The 26,028-nt window shown below is 45.0% G+C and overlaps 1 protein-coding gene across 1 annotated transcript; it reads right to left on the reverse strand.

Annotated features, from left to right (window-relative positions):
- Nucleotides 1–366: 366 nt before the first annotated feature.
- On the reverse strand, nucleotides 367–22,756 carry LOC123157847 (uncharacterized). The gene is made up of 6 exons (XM_044576035.1): nucleotides 22,682–22,756; nucleotides 22,468–22,599; nucleotides 5,992–6,233; nucleotides 3,664–5,618; nucleotides 2,139–3,150; nucleotides 367–1,244 (listed from the first exon to the last, which is right to left on the reverse strand). The coding sequence occupies exons 1-6, from the start codon at nucleotides 22,754–22,756 to the stop codon at nucleotides 983–985; spliced, it is 3,678 nt and encodes a 1,225-aa protein (XP_044431970.1). The 3' UTR covers nucleotides 367–982.
- Between the last annotated feature and the right edge of the window lie 3,272 nt (nucleotides 22,757–26,028).

A 26,028-nucleotide genomic window follows, 5' to 3' on the forward strand; every position in this document is an offset into this window, starting at 1 on the left:
GCCCCTGATTTGAGCTGAATATGAGAGATGCTGGTCAGCCCCTACGTTTGAGACCGGTTTAAGGTGTCTGCGTGGGCTGGTTTCTTTTTGCACTGGGTCGCTCGTCCTGGTGTTTGAGACCGGCTTGAGGCGTCTGGCCATAGATGCTCTGTAGAAGGTTAGCTCGAGGTCAAGTGCTTAGAGTTTAGGCTGTGACCCAGTGTCTAGATGCATTGAGGGTCCTTTTAACTGGCTGTGCTGCACAGAAACTTACAAGTAAATTGCTGTGCCTTCATGCAGCAATGTGGCATTGGATTTTCTTTATCAAATCCTGAAAATGTATACCCTTATTCAGAAATTTTACAAATATTACCCCATCGTCCACTTGTAGAACAAAGAGAGACTGCGTTCCTATGTTGGCCGACAAGGTCTTCTAACGGCCGAAAATGCACCGGAGACATCTCTTCGTTCTCCACACGACCGGAGACATCTCTTCACCGAAGAGTTATATTTTATTTTCCCGTGGACACAGACTTACTATACTCGCTACTCCGACACACATAATCCACACATCCAGAAGAAGAGGCTGAGAACAATCATCAACTGTTATCTGAAGGTGTTATTAATTGGAGAATACTACCCATCACAACAATATTCAAAGGGATGCGCTCCATGTTTTCCACTGTCCTACACAGTCAATGTTGTTCTTTTTCTCGATAAGGAGTCAATGTTGTTCTAACAAAACAGATCCAGTGTTCTTTTTTTTCACAAAAAAATGAGTTTCTCATGGACAGAAAAATGGTTATGTTCACCGCAAAAAAAGAAAAAAAAGTTATGAACAGTGTGAACAGACCATCCGGCCTGCAATCTACACCTGCAACGACTCAGCCAATGCAACAAAATTGGACGTGATGACGACTCTGTGTATCTATCTACACTTGGCAATTGCCATGCTTGCTAATCTCAAACTTGTGCATCCTTTCTCATTGTCCATCTGGTCTGGTTAGTTGGTGGGTAGGCTCCCAGATATGCCTCGGCCATCCATCCTCTCATAGAAAAGCATGTACGCCTCGCACCCGAGAACTTCTTTTAGAGGGACTTCCTTGATGACGCGATCGGTTGCGCAAACCCATGAGGAAGAACCACTGCTCTGCTCCTTGCGACCTGCCCTCACATAAGCAGCATAGTGCCCTACATTCAAGGTGTGGCCATGGTGCTCAATGACACCGACTTGGCGATAGCTGGAGTTACCTTTGTCCTCGGAACTGAAAAGTAGAAAAAAAAAAACAGTTAGACCAGATGCAAGAAACTGAAGATTAAGCTGGAGTACCAACAATGCAATGCCTTTCTTCAAACAACAAACTGGACATTTGTTAACAAGAAAGCTCTATCAGATTAACAAAACAATATAGTGTATCTCAAGTGACTGATTACGTACTTACTAATCATAACTCTTAGAAATAAAGGCTCATACTAATTCTCAACAGGCCATTCAAAGGTGTTAGGTTTGTATATATATAAATAATATAACATCCATCCAATTGCAATTCTAAAACCAGAACCATACTTAACAATCCAAACTTCAAACAGATTTTATACACTACACCCAGGTGATGATAATATAATCATAACTTGGTCAGTGATACTGATACCTTGCCAAGGTGAATAGAGTTTGTGCTCGACGGCCTCGACATCAGATACATATTCCAATATGGTATCCTATACCAAAAATGAAAAACTAACAGTTTTAATCAATGGCACAAGGTTCTGGTCCATATCAGGCTATCAGTAGACACTCAAATTAAGCTGATACCTTCAGACAATTCAAATAAGCTTGCAATTATCATATCCTGACAAGTACGAAATGCTAGTCTGAACCCAGAAAAAAATTGTAGTCTGAACCTGAACCTATAAAATAGTTTACAAGATTGCATATAAATTCCTGAAGTCTGACATATTTTTTGTGTTTAAAACCTTCATTTTTGTAACCTGCAATGCCGGTTTTTGCAGAGAAGGAATACTCTTAAAGGCTTAAAGCTTTTGTAGAAGCAAACTATGAAACAGAATAGTTACTGGATTTCTAAAGGTATGAACTTAATGGAACAGGCATAAAAGAACAACCTTAGAAATTGCTGCGTAGAATTATCAGAAGTCGGTACCTGGGGTCCATGAACGGTTCTACATGAAGAATCTCCTTAAAGCTCACATGTCCTCTCGTTTTAGAAAGAGCATTGGTGAATCTCTTCAGTTGAATGGTTAGTACAGGTGGCAGCTTAGTAACCAATTGTATTTGAAAACCACCAGTCCCATGTTTCTGCTCACTTTGGTTTTCTTCCGCTTGTTGTGCGCTATGATCATCCAGCTTTACCTGCTTCCCACTGCCTTGATTTTGGTCGCTGTTATCCTGACTATCCTGGGTACTCAACAGGTCAGTCTGTTTATGAGTTGGATAGGAACTAGGTGCAGCTTCCTGAACACCTTCCTGACTTTCAGGTTTTCTATTGGTAGTGCAGCAAGAGGCCGAGTTCTTTTCATCATAGCTCATCCCTGAAGTGATTTCTTCATGAACTCTGTTCTCAGAAAGAATAACTTGATGATGTGCATCTGAACCATGTGGTTGTCTACTTGTAGAAGTACATTCTACCGACAAGCTATTCAAATCATTAGATCGCTCACTTGGGCATGTTTTCCTGTCTGATAGTTCAGTCTGGTCTCCTTCAACTGTTGGATTTACATTGGTACTTGCTATCATCGGTTGACCATTTTCACTTCCATTTGTTCTTGGCAGCTCAGGAACCTTGGAACAGTTATCACATTTCCATCTCATCGGACAATAGCAAAGAAGTGTCAAGCAGTCCTCGAGCGATGCAACAGAGTTCATATGTACTGCCTCATCATCAGTAATATCACTGCTCTGAGCTCTCCCCTTGTCTTCTGTAGTAGGTTCTACTGAGTAAGTGTTCTCCTTGGCTTCTATATCAACAAGTGGAGGTGGACCAGTATCTTTTGGACTGTGAGGATCTACTATTGATTCATCCATTCCTTCAGTGTCATCAAACAGGTTAGGAATGAAATCAAGAGCTTTTATTGGCACTTCAATGATCTCTCGTGGGACATCATTCTTCTGAGTCTGCAAACGACCGTGTGCAACATCCTCCACTTTAGTAGAATCTGCAGATTCAAGCATACAGGGATTTAGCTTTATCTGCATTAGCAAGATCATGCAACCAGAAACCCTCATCCTTTGCATATTTTTAGAATCTTTAACCACCACATTCTAAGGTCTCTTTTCTCGACAATAACCATACATGCTTAAGTTAACCAACCATTTTAGAGCAACACTTATTTTATGAAGGTAAGGCCTCAAGACCCTGAGTTATCTTCAAATGTCAATTCGAACTACTACACTATAGCATACACTTTTGCCATGATAAGACTGTTGAAACATCCAGCCCAATTTTTCGTAGCCACCCCGAAGGCTTTGCTGCTACTTCTTTATTCCATATGTAAAATGGCATCAACAATTTTCTCTGCTTAGCTATCACCAGAGCTCCATTTCCAAAAGTGTCATCTATTCCCGTGTTCAGAAAAATGGCTAGCTTGTATTAGATCTCACTATTCCACACCTGCGGGCCTGTTCCACATTCTATGTTTTAAGTTAGCTAGAGGAGCACATAGACTTACCAACTTGTGAAGGCTTGGGTATTTTCTCCATGGCCTCATCTCCAAATTCTGAACCAGGAAACTGAGAATCACAGCCTTCAGCAATTGTTTGAATCTTTTCTCCATCAGTCTTGTCGGTTTGTTGGAATAGTTCCTTACGAGTCTTCATCGGAGATCCACCGCTTCTGGTCATTGGTGGTAACGTAACACTCCTGGCTGGACAATCCTTTGATGGCAGTGCCAGTTGGAGCTCATCGAATTGCAGATCCAAAACTGATTTAGTTTGGCAACTTATGCAGTATAAGGTCTGACGCAGCCAGCCCCCGAAAATGGAATTGCCAATTGGACGAAACTCTGCACCCCCATGAAGTTTGTTTAGGCCCTTCGTCTCCTCCTCCAAAGCAGTGCGCAAAGATGTAAGAAACTCTTGGCTGTCCTGCATATAAGAGCCCTTGAACTGTGGATTAAACATCCGCATACTTTCCAATAGCATCTCTGGATCCAGCGCGCGCCTGGCATCATTTGTGCTGCTTGTCTCCACAAATAATTGCTTCAGGAGCAGACCAATGCTCCCCAGCCGAGCACCCGGTCCTAAAATCGTTGTCCTCAGCTCACTGAGCGCAAGGAGGCACTGAAGCAGTGCATTCATGTAGCATGTGTTTCCAAGATTCGGCAACCCTCTGATAACACAGCCATTCCCATTAGCATACCCAGACGCATCATTGCCGGTTACTATTGCCCACAAATCCTTTGCATAACTCTTGGGCACCGTTCCCCACACATCCCATCCATTACTGGCCGACATTGGCCGCTCAACCCTTTTATTTCTGGCCAGAGCTGCCCACTCATCATCGCTCAGCTTGTCCTGACCGAGCTTCAGAACGTGCCCACACTCGAAGCAGTAGCCCTTATACGGTTCATCATACCACAGAGCAACCCAATGGTAGTCCCTGGTGGCGTGCAAGCGGGCGTGTCCCTGCGGATTTTCCATGCCCCCCTTCTCCCCGGTGCAGAAAGTAGAGGTGCACTCCGTGCACACCATGAACCTAGCAGCAGCTCCCCTCCAGGTGCAGGTGGTCGTGCACAGGAAATGCTCGCACTCTGGGGGCTTCTCGGCGGTCTTGATGTCATGCACCATATCATCCAGCTCCTCCCTGTCCTTGAACAAGTGCTCGCACGACCCGATGTCGTATGTGCAGTCGCTGGTCTCCTCCGCTTCCCCCGTCGATGGCGACTCGCTCAACAACACAGGTGCCTTGGACGCAGGCAGGTCCAGGTGCGGGTATTTCTGCGTGTTCTCAGGGTTCTGCGGGTTCTTGCCCCCCGTCTCGCACCCATCCTTTGCAATGCCAGGCACCGATCCCCAGCCATACTTTGCAACGCTATCCCCCAGTCCTTGCTGATCCTTTTTGTTTCTGGCCGACACTGCATAGTCATCTTCGCTCCGGTCACTGAGCCTCATACCGCGCGCACACAAGAAGCAGTATCCCAAATTCGGTTCATCGCACCACTGAGCAACCCAATGAGTGTTCTCGCCGGCGTGCCAGAGGGCATGTTCCTGCGGACTTTCCCTGTTCACCGGCCACCCAGAGCAGAAGAATCTAGAGCAGTCTATGCACTTCATCATCCCTTCGTTGCCCTTACAGGTCGTCTTGCACTTACTAAGATGGCACGTCCGGAGCACCGCTCGCTGCTCCGTGAGATAATACACGTGCATATCCAGGAGTTCGCGGTCCAAGCGTATGTGCTCGCACCGCCCGCCATCGCCGGTACTGTCGCTGCTTGTCCCCGCCTCCGATTCCCCCGACGATGGCCACTCGTCGCTCGACTCCGTCGGAGACGTAGGCGCGTCGCTGCATCCAGGACCTGCCACGGACGCAGCCAGCGGGTCCAGGCGCGGAGATTTCTGCGGGCTCTCGGACGCCTCCTCCGCCCTCTCCCTCTTCTCCTCTACCATCACGCCTGTCGCCTGGAAACTGAGCAAGAAACAACAAGAATGAGTCAAGTGAATTCTGAACCATACGGACTAGAGTTAGCAGCGCCATGAACTTTCCTGAAGCAAAAATCCTGAAGAATCGGAGAACGAGAAAAAACTTCACCAACAAGTCGAGAAGAAATCGAACATTCCGCTAGCGAACATCAAGAGCTTCCCAACATACGGCGGAAAAGCAACCGAGAACGCCAGCGAGGTGGAGGACAAGGAAAACCTCCGCCGTCAACACACGAAGAATCCGAGCATTGCGGCGGAGAAACACATAAGAGCGGCGCCGCGGATCCGATTCGGGAACCGAGAGACAAACCCACCAGTCCAGTCCACCAACACCACGCGATTAAGCAAGCGAGGCTTACCAGGAGACGGCGAGGGAGAGGGCCTTGGAGGAAGAACCCGAGCAGCCGGAGGAGGCGGCCGCGGCCGCGGCGAGGCCGAGAGAGGGTGGAGGAGGAGGGAGGTGGGGAGGAGCGGGAGGCGGTTTCGCTGGTCGGGCACGGTGGCGCCGGGGCGGGGTTGTTGGGCTGTGCGAGGAACTGTTGCGCCCGTGCCTGCCGAATGCTACGCTATTTGGGTTTGGACTTTGGACCCCTTGACGGCGCTAACCCTCCTCCTTCTAGAAAGATCACGAGTCCGTGAATGGGTGTGCCAGCGGGCCAGGCCCGCTGGGCAAGTTCCGGAGACCCATGTCCAACTTGATCTCCAAAAGAAAAAAAGAGCCAACTTTTCTCAAATTAAGTAAATTATAATGAGCCAATTGTCTGACAAAAAAAATGAGCCACTTTCTTACACTAGAAAAATTAATGAGAAAAATATTTCTTGAGAGATTTAGCAAGTGAATATTTTTTCTTCTTGTTGTTGAATAAACGCAACCGACATCACACTATAAACGCAACCGATATCACACCATAAAATTGCCCCACATAGATTTAGGCGTCAGAGATCAACTCATGAATAGCGGTGGGGATATGTCCAAGACATCAGAAATTGGTGGTGGAGGTGCAGTTCCGAGGGACCACAATGGAAGCTTCATAGCAGGAGTCTGCCATCTTTTTCCTTCGGTTGCCGATCCTAAGCTAGCGAAACTGCTCGCCTGTCGTCGTGCAATCAGATGCCATGGAAATCAATGTGTCACGCTCAATATGCGATACTATCCTAAAGAGATTCGAAGGTCCCACCAAGGATAGAACCGCATATTGATACGCTTTTGCAAGGTGGATATCATTACATCAACATTACATAATAGATGGGGATACATACAAAAGGCATACAATGCCACACGAATACAACATCATCTTACATAAGAGCACCATCCGACTATGGATGAAACACAAATAGAAACTCAAATGACATCCACCCTGCTAGCCCAGGCTGCCGACCTGGAATCTATCCCCTGATCGAAGAAGAAGCAGAAGAAGAACTCCAAGACAAGCAAACATCGCTCTCGTGTCAAGATCATCGCATAACCTGTACCTGCAACTGTTGTTGTAGTAATCTGTGAGCCACGAGGATTCAGCAATCCAATTACCATGGGTATTAAGACTAGCAAAGCTTAATGGGAAAGGAAGGGGTAAAATGGTGAGGTTGCAGCAGCGACTAAGCATATTTGGTGGCTAACATACGCAAATAAGAGTGAGAAGAGAAGCAACGAAACGGTCGTGAAGCTAGCAATGATCAAGAGGTGATCCTGAACTCCTACTTACGTCAAACATAACCTAAAACCGTGTTCACTTCCCGGACTCCGTCGAAAAGAGACCATCACGGCTACACACGCGGTTGATGCATTTTAATTCGAATCTGGTGTCAAGTTATCTACAACCGGATATTAACAAATTCTCATCTGCCACATAACCGCGGGCACGGCTCTCGAAAGTTTATAACCCTGCAGGGGTGTCCCAACTTAGCCCATGATAAGCTCTCGCGATCAACGAAGGATATTCCTTCTCCCAGGGAGACCCGATCAGTCTTGGAATCCCGATTTACAAGACATTTCGACAATGGTAAAACAAGACCAGCAAAGCCGCCCGATGTGCCGACAAATCCCGATAGGAGTCGCACGTATCTCGTTCTCAGGGCACACCGGATGAGCCAGACGTCGGGTAGGCATAGACCCTGGTTGCCCAGGGGGCGTCGGACATCGCTCGGTTTGGACCAGCACTCGGAGGAGAACTGGCCCCGGGGGGGGGGGGTAAATAAAGATGACCCTCAGGCTCCGAAAACCCAAGGGAAAAAAGGGCTAGGTGAGGCAAATGGTAAAACCAAGGTTGGGCCTTGCTGGAGGAGTTTTATTCAAAGCGAACTATCAAGGGGGTCCCATAAATCACCCAACCGCGTAAGGAACGCAAAATCCGGGAACATAACACCGGTATGACAGAAATTAGGGCGGCAAGAGTGGAACAAAACACCAGGCATAAGGCCGAGTCTTCCACCCTTTACCAAGTATATAGATGCATTAATAATATAAGAGATATTGTGATATCCCAACATAATCATGTCCATCATGGGGCAATCTTTATCTTCACCTGCAACTAACAACGCTATAAGAGGGGCTGAGCAAAGCGGTAACATAGCCAAGCAATGGTTTTCTAGGAAGGGTGACAAGGTTAGAGGCTGACATGGCAAATTGGGAGGCTTGAAGAGCAAGCAATAGGCATCGCAGCAAAGCGATAGAACGAAGCAACTAGCATAGCAATGATAGTAGTGAGATCCAGGGTAGCGGTCATCTTGCCTGAAATCCCACTAGGAAGAGGAACGAGTCCATGAAGAAGATGAAGCCACAAAGACGAACCAAGCGTAGACGTACGAATCCTCACGATCGCAACGAAACGGGAACTATCGAGAAGAAGCACACAACATGGTAAACACACCACACATATACATGACATGATGTACAACCAAGCATGATGCATGACAAAGCTAGATGAGGCTACTCATGGCAAGAGATGATGCATACAAGAGCAACATATCAAAGCAAGTTTAAATGAGGCCAGAAACAACATATAACAATTCCGGTAAGTCCTCATATGCAAATTTAGAAATTGGTCCAGAACTGAATAAACCTTATGTTCAAGTTGTTAAACAGCAAGTTAAGATGCACCAAGATGATCTACACGAAATTCTAGTCAAGTTACATATAAAGTTCATTTAATTCGGAGCTACGGCCTAGAAGATATGAGCAAAACAAGTTAAACATGGCATTGATGCTAAATGCATCCAAACATCAAGCAAACACCTCAAAACAAGGATGCGACATGATAATATGAAACTACATGCAATTCTAAGCAAGTTTCAAATAGGGCACACTCAAAACGGGGCAACGGTTCAACACATACACTCTATACAAGTTTAAAGGACAAGCTGTCCAAAACAGCAACTAGGCATCTAGCAAGCATCAAAACAATATGCTACAGCATCCCAACGTAAGAACAAAAGGCATGGACATGAAGTACATGTAAAGCATGACAAAACATGAACACTGAGCTATCTCCAGAAATCACTAGATCATGCTCAAAAGGACATGGCAAGATTGCAATTAATAACAGTTTCAGGCTTAGCAGAAATAACATCAGGTTGCAATGTTTAGAGCTATAAAACAACATGTTACAACAACTTATCATGTCAAACTAAGGCATGGCATGAATCTACTAATTGCATATAACAAAAGTCCCTTACTGACCATGAGCCAAAAGGGCACATAAAATATGATGGCACCCAGGTAAACATGTCAAATGATATGACAGATTCAGACATGGCAGGAACAACGATAAGTAGGCATGTTGGTGAGCTTGAACCACTCACCACAGAGCAATACATGGCATGGTAAGGCAACCAACAGTAAGAAGACATATTTATGAAGCTAAACATGGCAAGAGCAAGTTCATAGAGTGTATGGATCACTAGCAAAGCTCATGGCAAAACTGAACTTAATGTTAACAGACTGACAACAACATTATTTAGCAAGCTTGGAGCAAGATAACAACATGTTACAGCAGGCTATAAATGCAACCAGGGCCATGAATGGATATACCATGACATTTGTAACAACTCATCCTTAGTGAACATCTCCAGATTATGCATAGAATGACTTGTAGCAGCATGTTTACATAGCATCATGATATAGCAGATTCAGCCTAGCAAAACAGTAACAGCAAGTACCCTACTTCGTGAGCTCGATGCACTCTGTACAAGACTCAAAAAAATACATGGATTGCACCATTGTAAAGATGGCATGATGTAGTACAAAACACATGTAGAGCTCATACTCATAGGATACACACATCAAATGCAACAAAAATGACAAATCATCAAGTTATAACAGTTTCAGCAGATTAACATCATATAACACTCTTGCAACGATGATTTGGGAATCAAGATGATCTCAAACAAGCATGGCACAATGGAAAAAAAATGAAGATCATCTCATGATGAACATTTTAGTATATCATACACGCAAAACGGAGCAGTATGCATGGAGTTATGGCATGTCAAACATAGCACCAGAATGCAAATATTACGGGGACTTGGCAGAAATTAGACCTCGCAGAAAATGGGACGGAGAGATTCCGGGACGGAGGGATTTGGGGACGGGGACGACGTTTGGATGAACGAGCGGGTAGATCTCATCCCGATCCAGATCCGGCGAGGTGGCGGCGCGGAGGATTTGATGGATGGGACAACTAGGGGCTAGGGTTAGATTGCTTATATAGCAGGTAGTAAAAGGAGGGAGGATTTGGATCATCGGATCGGGATTGGGCGGACAAAAAATATGGCTAGGGAAGTCCAACTAAGAAAACGGAGATGTTTTGTAGATGTTTGGGGATGATCCGGACTCATCGGTCACGACCGACCGGTTCAGGTTCAGGGCAGTTTCGGACGCGCGCAAAAGGGGTTGGTGACTATGCAGAGAGGGGTAGGCGGTCACGGTCGGGAGGGAAGCGAAACCTCGATTGGTCTGAAACGGTCAACGAAGGCAAAGCGGAACGCGGCAACTACGAACGGGAATGAGTTTTATGAAAAACATGCGGATGCAATGCGCATGATGCTATGAGATGAAATGCAAGACATGAACAAAATGCAAAACAAAAGACAAAAACCCAACCACGGAGGAAATACCACAACACATAGCCGGAAATGGCAAGAGTTGGAGTTACAATTATGGAAAGTTACATCCGGGGTGTTACAACACTCCACCACTATAAGAGGATCTCGTCCCGAGATCTAGGATGGCACCAGAGAGAAATGGAAGAGGAAGAGAAGAGGTAAAACTAAGTTGCTTCTTCGACAAATGAGTGAAACCAAAGAACCTTGAGAGGTTAAACAATTTTGAGAAAAGAACACAACGGAGATGATCGAAGTTGAAAACACTCCGTTAGAAAAGAGGAACAAGGGATACGATGAGTACCAAGAGGTTTAGTGATAAGATAGATATTGAAACCACTTCGGTTAAAACTAGATAGAGAAGGAATAAGATTGATATAATTTGGGCAGCACTCTGACTGAAAGAAGAAAGAAAACTTGATAAAATGAAAAGAACTTGAAGAGTTGACACAACACTCCGGTTAACTAGATAAGCACGAAAAGAACATGATCCTCACAATTCGAGATGATGAGTGAAAAGAGCAACATCACAATGCCTCCGGAAGAAAGAATAGAAGATAGATCATTGAAATGACGGAATGGAGAAGAAAATGCCAACTTCTGCCACAACTGAGCTTGGAAAGCACCCTTCCAAGGTTACAACAGGGTTGTTGGAAAATCCACAACGAAACGAATAAGCTTGTAGTGGGCTTATGGAAAACATCTCGAGACTATGAGGTGACAACCGGCCACTAATGGAAACCATTGCTTTGATTGAGAGCACCAAAAAGATGAAAAAACTTCTTCACCGAGAAGGATATGGAGAAAGCTTGGATCATTTATAAGCACCACAATAGCCACATTCCTTAGGGAAGGATTTAGGTGAAATCTATACCAAGATAACTCCAACGAAGGGATTGATGGATTTAAAATACCTCATTCTTGACAACACTGTGAATCATGAAACATGAAGGGAATTGTCAAGAGTGACATAACACCACCTCAAAAGATAAGGTAGAAAGAATTGCACATTGGAATGCAAGATGAAGAATACTTGAACGCCTCAAAACAAAACATGTGTTGAGCACCATGTTTAATTTTGAGTATAGCTTGGCGGATCATAACTCCAAGAAAATCTTGAAGAACAATTGAAGAATGAAAAGGGATCCTTGATGAACCACCATGTAGAGCCTCCATGAAGAACTCCAGTAATAAAAGGATGATAGAAAGAAAGATAAGTTGAAAACACAAGGTGAAGCCTTGCGATGATTTAGATGGAGCTTCGCGACGAGATAATGCAGAAAACTTGGAACTCCAGAAAAGAAAAGATGGAGCATCTCGAACCGAAAAATGTGACATGATGAACAACGATGGAAAGAAGAAACTAGATCACTTGGATGAAACAATAATAAGAATTACGTTATGCGTATCCTTCACCAATTTAAATTGATGACAAGCAACGAATTTGGCATACTACTTATTCTTCTTGAGGGATTAAGGATGGAGATAGCGCAAACTTGAGAAGGTATTGATGGAACCACCGGTGGGATTTGGAAACAACGAATGAATTGATATGATAACAAAGGAAGTGAAATCTTGAATGAACCACCATAAGAATTGAAAATGAGAGTTGCAAAGGCACAATTCACCGTGGAGAATTGGAAAATGAATGAATATACTTGAGGGGATTTAAATACATGAGAATGAAGAGATCATGGACTGATTAGAGGATATTTGAACGATGCACCGGTAAGATTTGGAGAACGATAGCTACACGCTGAGAATGAAGAATTATGACATGATGGCCTTCGGGGGAAAGAAATGGAAACAACTCATGAAATGCTCTAGATGGTAAGAAAAGAATTCTCACAATCAAAAACAATTATGAGAGGATTGCATCAAGCTTGAACTATGCCTCTTTGGAAGAACGGGTAAGGATTTAAGAGGAACTCTTCTTCGGTCTTCAAAATTCGAGAATGACAACGAGAAACACCACCATGAATTGTTGAGATACTCCGGGAGAATGAAAAAGAGGAAGGGTTGAACCAAAGATGAAAAGGATTTGAAAGAGATCTTGGAGAATATCTGACTGATGAAAATCATTCTTACGTCAAACTTCGAAAAGAATTTGGGAATGGCTCCGGGAAAATTAGAAGAGTCAGGTAAGATCCTGGGAAAAGACCTGTGGGTTAGGGCCCACTCGAAAGAACCATCGTTGAAGGATTGCTTGAAATAGAGATCACACCGGTAGAATTAAATAGCTTGAATGAGAGAAAAAACCTTGAAGTAACTCGAACGGATTAAGAATGGAAACATGATTCTTTTGAGATATCTTGAGCACTCCGGATAAGAATATAGAGAGGTGAACAATTAAGAGGTGCACCGACATGGAAAAACATTTGAAACGAGGAAAGGGATATGATCGACAAAGCTTGAATTGAATCCATCGTAGAAGAAACAACAATGAAGGATGATAAACTTGAAACTGTTGAGCATCTTCATGGGAAACCACCGGATAAGAACATTGAAAGAAAAGAATGAAGAGACTTCCCACAAATAAAAGGATACATGATTAAGAAATCTGAGTCCTTGAAGAAAAAGGGTGGGAGGGCGGGAAAACAAAGGCAACTTGGGGACGGATGAAACGGATATCGTTGAGGAAACTTAGAATTGATCTCACAAATGTTGAAATGATCGGATCCACTTGAAGAGAAGCACACCGGTTGGAAAGAATTGACATGACAATCTCGATAAACAAGAAGGATTAGCACTCTCATAGAAATATGAGAACACCGCTTGAAAGGTATGGATTCAACATTTGACTTCGAAGCAACTCGAATACCACAACTCAAAACAAAACAAAGGATTGGCTTGCAGAATAAGCCGGAACAAACATATGATAGAGATTTCGCCCGAAGTTTTCGTGGTGGGGCCCACACGGGCTCGATCGTATAACACCATCATGTACAAGGCAGTGCACATGACATACGAAGTGTCCCCGAACCAGCATAGCCAAGGGTTCTTTAAGACACAACGAGACCACTGTAAAAACGACCGTGGATAGGCGGACCACTAGACGTCGAACCCCAATCTCATATCATGCATCTGTCGGAAAGATATTCTAGGAGCTACTTGAATTCCCACCTATAAACTTCCAAAACTTTCTGGTTATGCAATCTGGTGTTGGGGATACAGGGGAAGCAATATATCTCACCCAAACTAACAATACCTACATCCAAGATGTATCCATCCGTCAACACATAACCAAGAAACCTTCGGAAATCATGTACCTCAACCTTCGAAAAGCATCCATTATACAAGCTATGGCAATACTCCCGAACTCCCCAGTACTGGGTGGCGTCGAGGTTATCTCACCAACAACTGCATAAAAGAGATTTTCGATGTCGGCAAAACTCAGGTATTCCAGAACTGCAACGATAAAATTGTGACGACAACACCTCAGAGCTCAACTCCACGGGACACTGCCACAACCCCTAAATGTCAGGAGGCACTAAGAACAATGTTCTCGTCAAAAGAATATCAAAATGATCCCAAGATACGCGCGTGATCCTAAAATAATTTCGTGAAATTTGAGGCGAGGAAAGACAAAACATCTACGTCAGGAGACCTCACCAGATCGACGAAAGGGCTGAGGAGTAAAAAGAATCCTACTCTCCGATATATATAATCCAAAGACTCAAAATAGTTTTCTTCTAGACTCAACAACGGCCAACAATCAAGGGGGCTCCTATGGTCGGTCGAGGCTCTGATACCAACTTGTCACGCCCAATATGCGATACTATCCTAAAGAGAATCGAAGGTCCCACCAAGGATAGAACCGCATATTGATACGCTTTTGCAAGGTGGATATCATTACATCAACATTACATAATAGATGGGGATACATACAAAAGGCATACAATGCCACACGAATACAACATCATCTTACATAAGAGCACCATCCGACTATGGATGAAACACAAATAGAAACTCAAATGACATCCACCCTGCTAGCCCAGGCTGCCGACCTGGAATCTATCCCCTGATCAAAGAAGAAGCAGAAGAAGAACTCCAAGACAAGCAAACATCACTCTCGCATCAAGATCATCGCATAACCTGTACCTGCAACTATTGTTGTAGTAATCTGTGAGCCACGAGGACTCAGCAATCCAATTACCATGGGTATCAAGACTAGCAAAGCTTAATGGGAAAGGAAGGGGTAAAGTGGTGAGGTTGCAGCAGCGACTAAGCATATTTGGTGGCTAACATACGCAAATAAGAGCGAGAAGAGAAGAAACGGAACGGTCGTGAAGCTAGCAATGATCAAGAGGTGATCCTGAACTCCTACTTACGTCAAACATAACCCAAAACCGTGTTCACTTCCCGGACTCCGCCGAAAAGAGACCATCATAGCTACACACGCAGTTGATGCATTTTAATTCGAATCTGGTGTCAAGTTATCTACAACCGGATATTAACAAATTCCCATCTGCCACATAACCGCGGGCACGGCTCTCGAAAGTTTATAACCCTGCAGGGGTGTCCCAACTTAGCCCATGATAAGCTCTCGCGATCAACGAAGGATATTCCTTCTCCCAGGAAGACCCGATCAGTTTCGGAATCCCGGTTTACAAGACATTTCGACAATGGTAAAACAAGACCAGCAAAGCCGCCCGATGTGCCGACAAATCCCGATAGGAGTCGCACGTATCTCGTTCTCAGGGCACACCGGATGAGCCAGACGTCAGGTTGGCATAGACCCTGGTTGCCTAGGGGGCGCCGGACATCGCTCGGTTTGGACCAGCACTCGGAGGAGAACTGGCCGGGGGGGGGGGGGGGGGCGGTAAATAAAGATGACCCTCGGGCTCCGGAAACCCAAGGGAAAAAAGGGCTAGGTGAGGCAAATGGTAAAACCAAGGTTGGGCCTTGCTGGAGGAGTTTTATTCAAAGCGAACTATCAAGGGGGTCCCATAAATCACCCAACCGCGTAAGGAACGCAAAATCTGGGAACATAACACCGGTATGACGGAAACTAGAGCGGCAAGAGTGGAACAAAACACCAGGCATAAGGCCGAGTCTTCCACCCTTTACCAAGTATATAGATGCATTAATAATATAAGAGATATTGTGATATCCCAACATAATCCTGTCCATCATGGGGCAATCTTCAACTTCACCTGCAACTAACAACGCTATAAGAGGGGCTGAGTAAAGCGGTAACATATCCAAGCAATGGTTTGCTAGGAAGGGTGACAAGGTTAGAGGCTGACATGGCAAATTGGGAGGCTTGAAGAGCAAGCGATAGGTAGCGCAGCAAAGCGATAGAACGAAGCAACTAGCATAGCAATGATAGTAGTGAGATCCAGGGTAGCAGCCATCTTGCCTGAAATCCCGCTAGGAAGAAGAACGAGTACATGAAGAAGATGAAGCCACGAAGACGAACCAAGCGTAGACAAACGAATCCTCAGGATCGCAACGAAACGGGAACTATCGAGAAGAAGCACACAACATGGTAAACACACCACACATATACATGACATGATGCGCAACCAAGCATGATGCATGACAAAGCTAGATGAGGCTACTCATGGCAAGAGATGATGCATACAAGAGCAACATATCAAAGCAAGTTTAAATGAGGCCGGAAACAACATATAACAATTCCGGTAAGTCCTCATATGCAGATTTAGAAATTGGTCCAGAACTGAATAAACCTTATGTTCAAGTTGTTAAACAGCAAGTTAAGATGCAGCAAGATGATCTACACGAAATTCTAGTCAGTTACATATAAAGTTCATTTAATTCGGAGCTACGGCCTAGAAGATATGAGCAAAACAAGTCAAACATGGCATTGATGCTAAATGCATCCAAACATCAAGCAGACACCTCAAAACAAGGATGCAACATGATAATATGAAACTACATGCAATTCTAAGCAAGTTTCAAATAGGGCACACTCAAAATGGGGCAACGGTTCAACACATACACTCTATACAAGTTTAAAGGACAAGCTGTCCAAAACAGCAACTAGGCATCTAGCAAGCATCAAAACAATATGCTACAACATCCCAACGTAAGAACAAAAGGCATGGACATGAAGTACAGGTAAAGCATGACAAAACATGAACACTGAGCTATCTCCAGAAATCACTAGATCATGCTCAAAAGGACATGGCAAGATTGCAATTAATAACAGTTTCAGGCTTAGCAGAAATAACATCAGGTTGCAATGTTTAGAGCTATCAAACAACATGTTACAACAACATATCATGGAAAACTAAGGCATGGCATGAATCTAATAATTGCATATAACAAAAGTCCCTTACTGACGATGATCCAAAAGGGCACATAAAATATGATGGCACCCAGGTAAACATGGCAAATGATATGACAGATTCAGACATGGCAGGAACAACGATAAGTAGGCATGTTGGTGAGCTTGAACCACTCACCACAGAGCAATACATGGCATGGCAAGGCAACCAAAAGTAAGAAGGCATATTTATGAAGCTAAACATGGCAAGAGCAAGTTCATAGGGTGCATGGATCACTAGCAAAGCTCATGGCAAAACTGAACTTAATGTTAACAGACTGACAGAAACATTATTTACCAAGTTTGGAGCAAGATAACAACATGTTACATCAGGCTATAAGTTCAACCAGGGGCATGAATGGATAGAGTATGACATGTGTAACAACTCATCCTTAGTGAACATCTCCAGATTATGCATATAATGACTTGTAGAAGCATGTTTACGTAGCATCATGATATAGCAGATTCAGCCTAGCAAAACAGTAACAACAAGTACCCTACTTCGTGAGCTCGATGCACTCAGTAAAATACTCACAAAAATACATGGATTGCACCACTATAAATATGGCATGATGTAGTACAAAACGCATGTAGATCTCATACTCATAGGATGCACACATCAAATGCAACAAAAATGACAAATCTTCAAGTTATAACAGTTTCAGCAGATTAACATCATATAGCACTCTTGCAACGATGATTTGAGCATCAAGATGAACTCAAACAAGCATGGCACAATGGAACAAAATGTACAGCATCTCATGGTGAACATTTTGATATATCATACACGCAAAACAGAGCAGTATGCATGGAGTTATGGCATGTCAAACATAGCACCAGAATGCAAATATTATGGGGACTTGGCAGAAATTAGACCTCGCAGAAAACGGGACGGAGAGATTCCGGGACGGAGGGATCCGGGGACGGGGACGACGTTTGGATGAACGAGCGGGTAGATCTCGTCTCGATCCAGATCCGACGAGGTGGCGGCGCAGAGGATTTGATGGATGGGACAGCTAGGGCTAGGGTTAGATTGCTTATATAGCAGGTAGTAAAAGGAGGGAGGATTTGGATCATCGGATCGGGATCGGGCGGACGAAAAATATGGCTAGGGAAGTCCAACTAAGAAAACGGAGATGTTTTGTAGATGTTTGGGGATGATCCGGACTCATCGGTCACGACCAACCGGTTCAGGTTCGGGGCAGTTTCGGACGCGCACAAAAGGGGTTGGTGTCTGTGCAGAGAGGGGTAGGCGGTCACGGTCGGGAGGGAAGCGAAACCTCGATTGGTCTGAAACGGTCAACGAAGGCAAAGCAGAACACGGCAACTACGAACGGGAATGAGTTTTATGAAAAACATGCGGATGCAATGCGCATGATGCTATGAGATGAAATGCAAGACATGAACAAAATGCAAAACAAAAGACAAAAACCCAACCACGGAGGAAATACCACAACACATAGCCGGAAATGGCAAGAGTTGGAGTTACAATTATGGAAAGTTACATCCGGGGTGTTACACAATGTGAGGAGGCTCGTCTTGGAGACTGATTCTAGGTGGGGGGGGTGATACGTAAGATAACTGATCAAGTTAAGGATCTGTCTGGATACGGGCATGTGGTTCAGAAAATCAAATCATTACCTCAAACTCTTGATGATTTTGAGGTTGGTTGGGTGCGTCACTTTGCGGATAGCGCATCACATGTAATGGTTAGATAAGGTTGCACTAAGAAACTTTTTTTTTGAACAACAGAAGGCGTGGGAAGCGCCAAACTTTTCATTCGGCTCAATAGCAACGTACAACATGGATTACAAAGCCCTGAAACTAAAAATTGGAGAGAAGAGAAACTATAGGGCAGGTCATAGTCTTGTGAGCTGAAGCAAAGCAACATATGTCAGGTTCAACATCTGATCTAAGAAACTGATGGACTACATTATGAGCAATTCCATTTATCTCTCTTGAAATATGAAACATCTACGATTGAAGATTTGAAGAGTAGAAGAAGTCAACTAAAGTTTTTTGATAGCCCAAGGAGTAGAAGCCTCTAGAATTCTCCCATTCGCCGCAACCGAACCCAAGGAAAGGCAGTCTATGAGGAACGTGGGTTGGATAATGTGAAGAGATGTGTTGGTGATGGATGTGGATGCCTCGAGCTACACATTTACTTCACTTTGATCCCGCGACAAAGAAAGATAAACTCCAACACTGGTAGTTGCTGATCCCTGAGATAAACTAGGAACATTTTTACAATTAAAAGCTGCATCAGAATAAAATTTGGGCCCTGCAATGTGAAGATCAGATTTAACTGTTTGACCCTACAAAGGAATTTGGATAGTAGGAGTTTAAAGAAGGATTGGAGCATGAGGCTGGAAGTGCTGAGAATTATTAGTAAGATCACAAGGCTCAAGAGATGAAGCATTTGCTGCAATATTAAGATGGCACTAGTAGGAAAACCCTTATAGGAATAGTCAATTGGCGGCGCAACATGAAAATTGGATGCTAGCGCTATTTCTGTCAAGTAGTACCGGCATCAGCTCGGAGCTTGTAACTGATACGGTATAGTTAGGGGCGTTGAAAATCTAGCGGACGTCTGTAGTGCCATATACTATGTATTCATGCTTCTCTTTGACATAAACATATGTATAGAGGCATGTCAGACACACCATCTCCCTCTCTCTCTCTCTCTAACACACCCACTAGGTGGAGCCGCGGTGGACATGTATGAAGAGAAGAGGTGCACGCACGCGCGCATTGCCTCCTGCACACACACGTGCGGGTACACGGTGGAGCACATTTCTCTAAGGAGAGTTAGCCCTCATGATAATTTGACGCATGTTAAAAGACTTGTTAGATGACGTGGCACTGGTAGTATAGCCAACAACCGGCTATATGGAGTTGCCATGTCATATACAGTCAACCTAATAGCCAATGTGTATAGTATAGCTAGTTGCTAAGTAGTACTACTTTATTAATGCATGACCCACTGTACACTCTCACAATGTTTCTTGGAGTCCGTGTTGTAGTCGGCTGTTAATCGACAGCCCGCTTCCATTCTCTCTCCTCTTCTCTCTCATTCGAACACAAATATAATTGTTTAATCATTATAGCCTGCTGACTATAACTTATTATACTTGCTCTTCCGGTGCAAAGCAAGTAGGAAACAAAATACGAGCAAGTTTTTGTTTTGGGAGATGTCTCTCTTTTTCAGTCAATATATTTGTGAATAAAATGATGGGGAAGCTCAATGAAGCCATGTGGCACATGTGGAGGGGTTGTTTGCCAGCTTCTTGCGTGGATTGATCACACTGACGTGCTGATGCTTATAGAAGAACGTAGACACTGTTGGGTACAATGAGGTTACTTTAGACATGAATCCCAGCCATTTCGAGGCAATTAGACCATTGGATCAACATCAATGAATGGCTAATATCGCGTCACAGGTGAAATTGAGAATTTCTAAACTGATTATAGAAATAACCAACAGTGGGCTACTCATTTTTTGCTCCGAGAGGTTGTGGGCGTCTGGCTCCGCCATGATGGCCTCTGAGGACGCGGGGCCACGTAAGTGTCCGAGAAATGTATGTAATGAGGATTTCTAGCGACGAATCACGTTAAGGAGGCAAAGCAAGTGTTACCCTTTACAAATTAAGTTAGGCGGTAAACTTACAACCTGTCGCGCTGGCGTCGCCCCAAGACACGGTCTATCCGCCCCGCCGCTCACCAAAGGGATGCGCATCGGCTTGGTGCGTCACCGACACGTGCGACCGCATGTAAGCAGTACCACCAACACAAGGTCGGTCCGGCCCATCGCTTAGCATGAATAGACGGTATGTCCGGCCCGCCGCTCACTGAAGCGACGTGCATCGGCTTGGTACATCACTTATGTTCGACTGCATGTGAGCAGTAGCAAACCGACAGGCCAAGCTCCCCTGTCTACCGCGCGCCAAAAGCCCGGCCTTTTATTGTAGATCCCTTTAAGAAATGACGATCGCACATAGGAGCAGACCATGGTAGTTGCGAACGCTCGAGTGGCAGTTTGTAGGGGAGGGGCGTGGTGTAGCAATTTTGTAATATGCCACGACACTTCTTTTTCTACTATTGTGTACGTGCAATAACTGGCACCGTCAGATACATATCTTACGGTTATTGGGACGTTTGCCAGGAATAGCCTCGTGGCGAGCTATAGACATCTTTTTTTCACACGCATTACATCGACACATATCATCTCTCTCCCTCTTTCCCATGCACACACCTAATCTCTCGGGACTTCTCGCACGCACCATCTCTAGCTCTCTACGTCGATGCCACCCACATACACTTGTACTCTGTGTTTATTGTGTTGTACACGAAGAGAAGAGGTGCACACACGCACTTGTCCTCTCTCACACACGCATCTGTAGCTACGAATTGTAGTGTTCTCAACCATCCGATTGGATCTATCATAGGTTCACGTTGCTCCTTGGCCTTGATGTTGAGAAGTTTAAAACGCGGAGGCTAAGCTGGAGGTGCGATGTTTTGGTTAATGTGCTGGCCGCACACGGCACCAACACGACACGAGCTTCGTCTGCCTGGTACACAGTCAGGTGAGTACTACTACTAGTACTACTACTTTGATGTGCCGCGTCAACTCACAGAAGTATGTAACACTTCCTCAACAAACAAGCATATAAGCAGCTTATACTCCTTACCCAAAGGATCTTTATATCCAATAGACACAAAATATCCCTTCGACTGTTGGAAATTACTTTAACTGTTGATCAGATGTCGAAGTAATTGCTGCATCGCCGCCAAAATCCACTCTCTTTTAAGCTAAAGTAGAATGAGCTAACCCTATATTAGCATATTACTAAGATAAATAAAAGGCACTGTAGAATCATTTAGGTGATCTTGTCAATCTGAATGTGGAGGGACACCGTCCTCGACAACCCAGCCCCGGCCAGCAGTTTGGGCAGCACTATGAAGAATGTCAGCTCCTACACGGCGACGGCGTCGGGCTCCTTGTTGCTTGTCACCTCGATTTCCACCTTGACGGTGTCGGTCCTACCTTTGGGCTCCCCGGAGGGCCATTTGCCCACACCTTGGCCGTGTAGTCCGGTGGTGGGGACGCCCCCGCTCTGATGCAGACGACCGGCACGGTGATAGGCGCGCCGATGTCGAGCACGCCGCTGACCACGATAAATGTGCGGTCGTCCTCCTCTGTGAACAGCAAGCGCCGCGGCTCCGACACCTGCACTTGCAGCTGGAGCACCTTGCCTTACTGGATCTTGTGCACGGGCATGGGATGCACAGTGCTGATGTGGTGGGGGAGCGCCGGCGCCGGGCCTTCATAGCCGCAGATGGGCACGGGGCATTTGCAGGGCATGAGCGGACACACGCTCTGGTGATCGTCGAGCTAGTGGTAAGTGACGTAGAGCCCACAGCCTTCGTGCGGGCACTCCACCCTCACCGAGGAGAGGACGGCATCCATCATCGTGTTGCGCACGTCGAAGCCGCCGCCACGCTCGCACTTCTGGCACTGCCGCTGGTTCCCGAGGCGCTCGCCGTGATAGTCCGCGCAGGCCAAGTGCCCTCCCTTGCACTGCACAAATCAATCGAACAACACATCAATCAAGAAACCTACACCTTGCTCGATCAGCCGAACGGACGAGGTGTATTCGAACCTCGTACACTAAAGGCTTCAAGGGACAGAGGCACAAGGGGCAGTGGAGCAAGGTGAGGTTCATATAGACCTCCATCGTCGGGTCCTGTTCCGTCGGCATGATCTCGCCCTCCTCATGCACCACCATCTCTCGCTTTAGGGCTGGGGCATTGGAAAGTTTTACCATCAAATATTCATACTACTTGAAGGTGCATTAAATCAACACATGCAAGTATCAAAAGGAAATTCATGGCATGCATGCATGTGTTGTAATTAATGCATCAGTAAACACAAATTATTGAAATATATTGAGTGCAATGCTTTGATGTGTCGCATCAACTCGTACAACAAGGAGAAGCTTGATTACAATGCCCTCTCCCACCCTCGCCCATGAGCGTGGTGGCTCGCAGGACTAGGAGAAGCTTTCCCTACACGCTCTCCCTCCCGCACGCGATGGACATGCAGCAATTCATTTGGTGTTAGATGACCAGAAGCATACTGTAGTAGTATCATCAAGTTTGACTTCCCGAAGAGGCAAAGAGCCAAGCGCAACCCGAACGCTCGTGTGGCAGTTTTATGTGTAGGAGAGGTAGTAGTAACTAGTCTAGGATAGCGTGTACCATGCTTCTAAGCTTAAGACTGGCCATAGTGGGGGTAACATAACTGGTATCATGCACTTGGGACTAGCAAACATGCTTATGTGGCAGATAATTAAAGAAGAGAGAGAGGGTTAGAGCAACATAGGTAGATACCGTATCATGTTTGGAAATAAATATGATCATCCATGATACTACTCTATGATACTATGCACTATGGAGGTAGTATCATACACTACTATCATATGCATGATACTAGTATATGATACTCTCCACATAATCATTAGAGTCGGCTCCATGCTATGAGGCCGTCTTGAAGCATTTTTTGATTAAAATAATCTTATGGCCCTACCTGTCATCCTGGTGATTGTAATTTGCACATTGATATGGTCAATAGAGGAATATATATTTTAATTTGTGGTGGGGTAAATGTTAGAGGTTGCAGCAAATATTGTACATTGCAGGTCTTTTAGCCAAGTTTAGAGGCAAGCATGTGGGGCCAGTGTTATGATTTGTCGCGTCAACTCGTACAACAAGGAGAAGCTTGATTACTAGTACGCCCTCTCCCTCGTTCATGCGTGCGGTGGCTCGCAGACGAGGAGAGGCTTTTGCTTACTATAACAAGCTATCCCTCCCCCATGCCGTGGACGGACATGCAATAGTTGATTCGATACTGTAGAAGTAGTAACATCATTGTTCGACTTCTCAAAGAGATGAAGAGCCAAGCGCAACTCGAACATGGCAGTTGCGAACGCTCGCGTGGCAGTCTTTGTGTAGGGGTGGGGCGTGGTGTGGCAGTTTTGTGGCAATTCTTTTCTATTGTTGTTTGCGTCCAATAGGTGCCACTGTCGGATGCAGATCTTACGGTTATTGTGGCAATTGCTAGTTATAGTCATCTTATGAAAATCAAATAATCCCAAAACAAACCCGACCACATTTCTTGTTTCTAGACATGAATAGGAATCAACCAATGAGAGACGTGGGCCGTGTATGTTTTTAATGCCTTGAGACGTAATGGTATTAATTAGCAAATACTCCCTCCATTTCTAAATATTTGTCTTCCTAGAGATTTCAACAAGTGACTACACCATAAATGAGTACATACAGAGCAAAATGAGTGAATCTACATCTAAATATTTAGGAACGGAGGGAGTAAATATTAAGTTCTCTCGTTTTCTTCTCCGCTTTGGTCGTGGTGCACAATATTGAGTACCACTACTGACTAGTCTCTTTTTGACACGCATTTATGTTGATACGGCTTGAATGCCAACAAGGAGAGGGTAGCGGTTCCCGAAATGTTGAATGGTCAATGATGCCTCCTCATTCAATTAGCATCAGAGGTAAGTAACTGGACAAGCAGAATGGAGCCAGCATGATGTGAATGAAACGCAATTTGGACTCTCATATAAAGGCGCCCCACCACTCCAATCCATCTAATCCTAGTCTCTACGCAACACTGCTCAATCCAATCCAAGACCAAGACCAAGTGAACAGAAGCCACAAGTACTCATGGTTAGGGCTGCAAATGAGTCGAGCTCGAGCGGGTTGGAGTTGGCTCAGCTCAACTCATATTAAAATTTGAGCGAGCTCAAACTGTGTGAAACTCGTGACCGAGCTATAGAACATGACTCGCGCTTAGCTTGTAACGATCTCGAATCGGTCTCGAGCTAGCTTTGAGATGAATGAGATGGTAAAAATTATAAATCTATGGATGAAAAACAAAAAAATAAGGTGAATATGTTGGGAACCTTTGCCAAAAATATAGGATATTTAACCCATAGTTGATCACGTGCCATAATTAGGCCTAAATCTTGCCTGCACTTAATTAAGTTTCCATGTTCATTGGTAAACAAAATGGAGAAAATTTATGGACAACATATATGGTAATAAATTATCTTATTTTCATTTAATATATGGCATGATCATTTAACATAATGATATTCTGTCGAGCTATCGAGCTAAAATCGAGCGAGCCAACATTGGCTCAAGATCGTCTCGTTTCTCGATCGAGCTACATAAAGTGTTCAAACTCAGCTCGTTTCTTTTCGAGTCGATCTCGAGTCAAGTCAAAAAATGAGTCGATCTTGAGCGGCTCACGAGCCTTGAGCTTTTCTTGCAGCCCTACTCATGGTGTCGATGGACGCGAGCGATAGTCGGTTGTGCTAGATCATCCAAGACGCCGGCCTACGGCCCTGAACCGCGCAGCATTTCTAGACGGTGCTAGTGACCGCCGGCGTCATAGCCCTCGTCGATGCCGGCTTCGCCTCTTGCATGGGCGAGATGATGGTTCGCTCCATCCGCAAGTTCACCGCTGTCAAGAAGCGCGAAGACGACCTTGTCGTACTCCTCCAGCCCGCGTGCCCGGCTCCTCATTGCCTGCCACCCTCATTGGCCTCCAAGGTGATGAACTCTTTGAAGCACTGGTGGCCCTGCAGCTGCCGGAGGTCGCGATGAAGAATGTGCACCTTGAGGCCATGCTCGCCGCGCAGCGCCTCATTATGCAAGAAACCGTTGACCCGCACATCCACGTCTACGAGGAAATCGTCTGCATAAGCCACTACAAGGCTAGTAAGGACAGGAAGATGTTGGCCTTCTTCCACCGGCTGGAATCTTTGGACGCTATTGTCCGGAAGCATGTTGACCTAGCCACAAAATCCGCCGCTACTTAGCCGCCGTTCGATGGGCCGGCGCCCTGAGTCGAGGAGGAGTGATACGTCTCCAACATGTCTATAATTTTTTATTGTTCCATGCTATTATATTATCTCTGTTGGAT

This window comes from Triticum aestivum, chromosome 7B (assembly GCF_018294505.1).
Source record: "Triticum aestivum cultivar Chinese Spring chromosome 7B, IWGSC CS RefSeq v2.1, whole genome shotgun sequence".
Classification (NCBI taxonomy): domain Eukaryota; kingdom Viridiplantae; phylum Streptophyta; class Magnoliopsida; order Poales; family Poaceae; genus Triticum; species Triticum aestivum.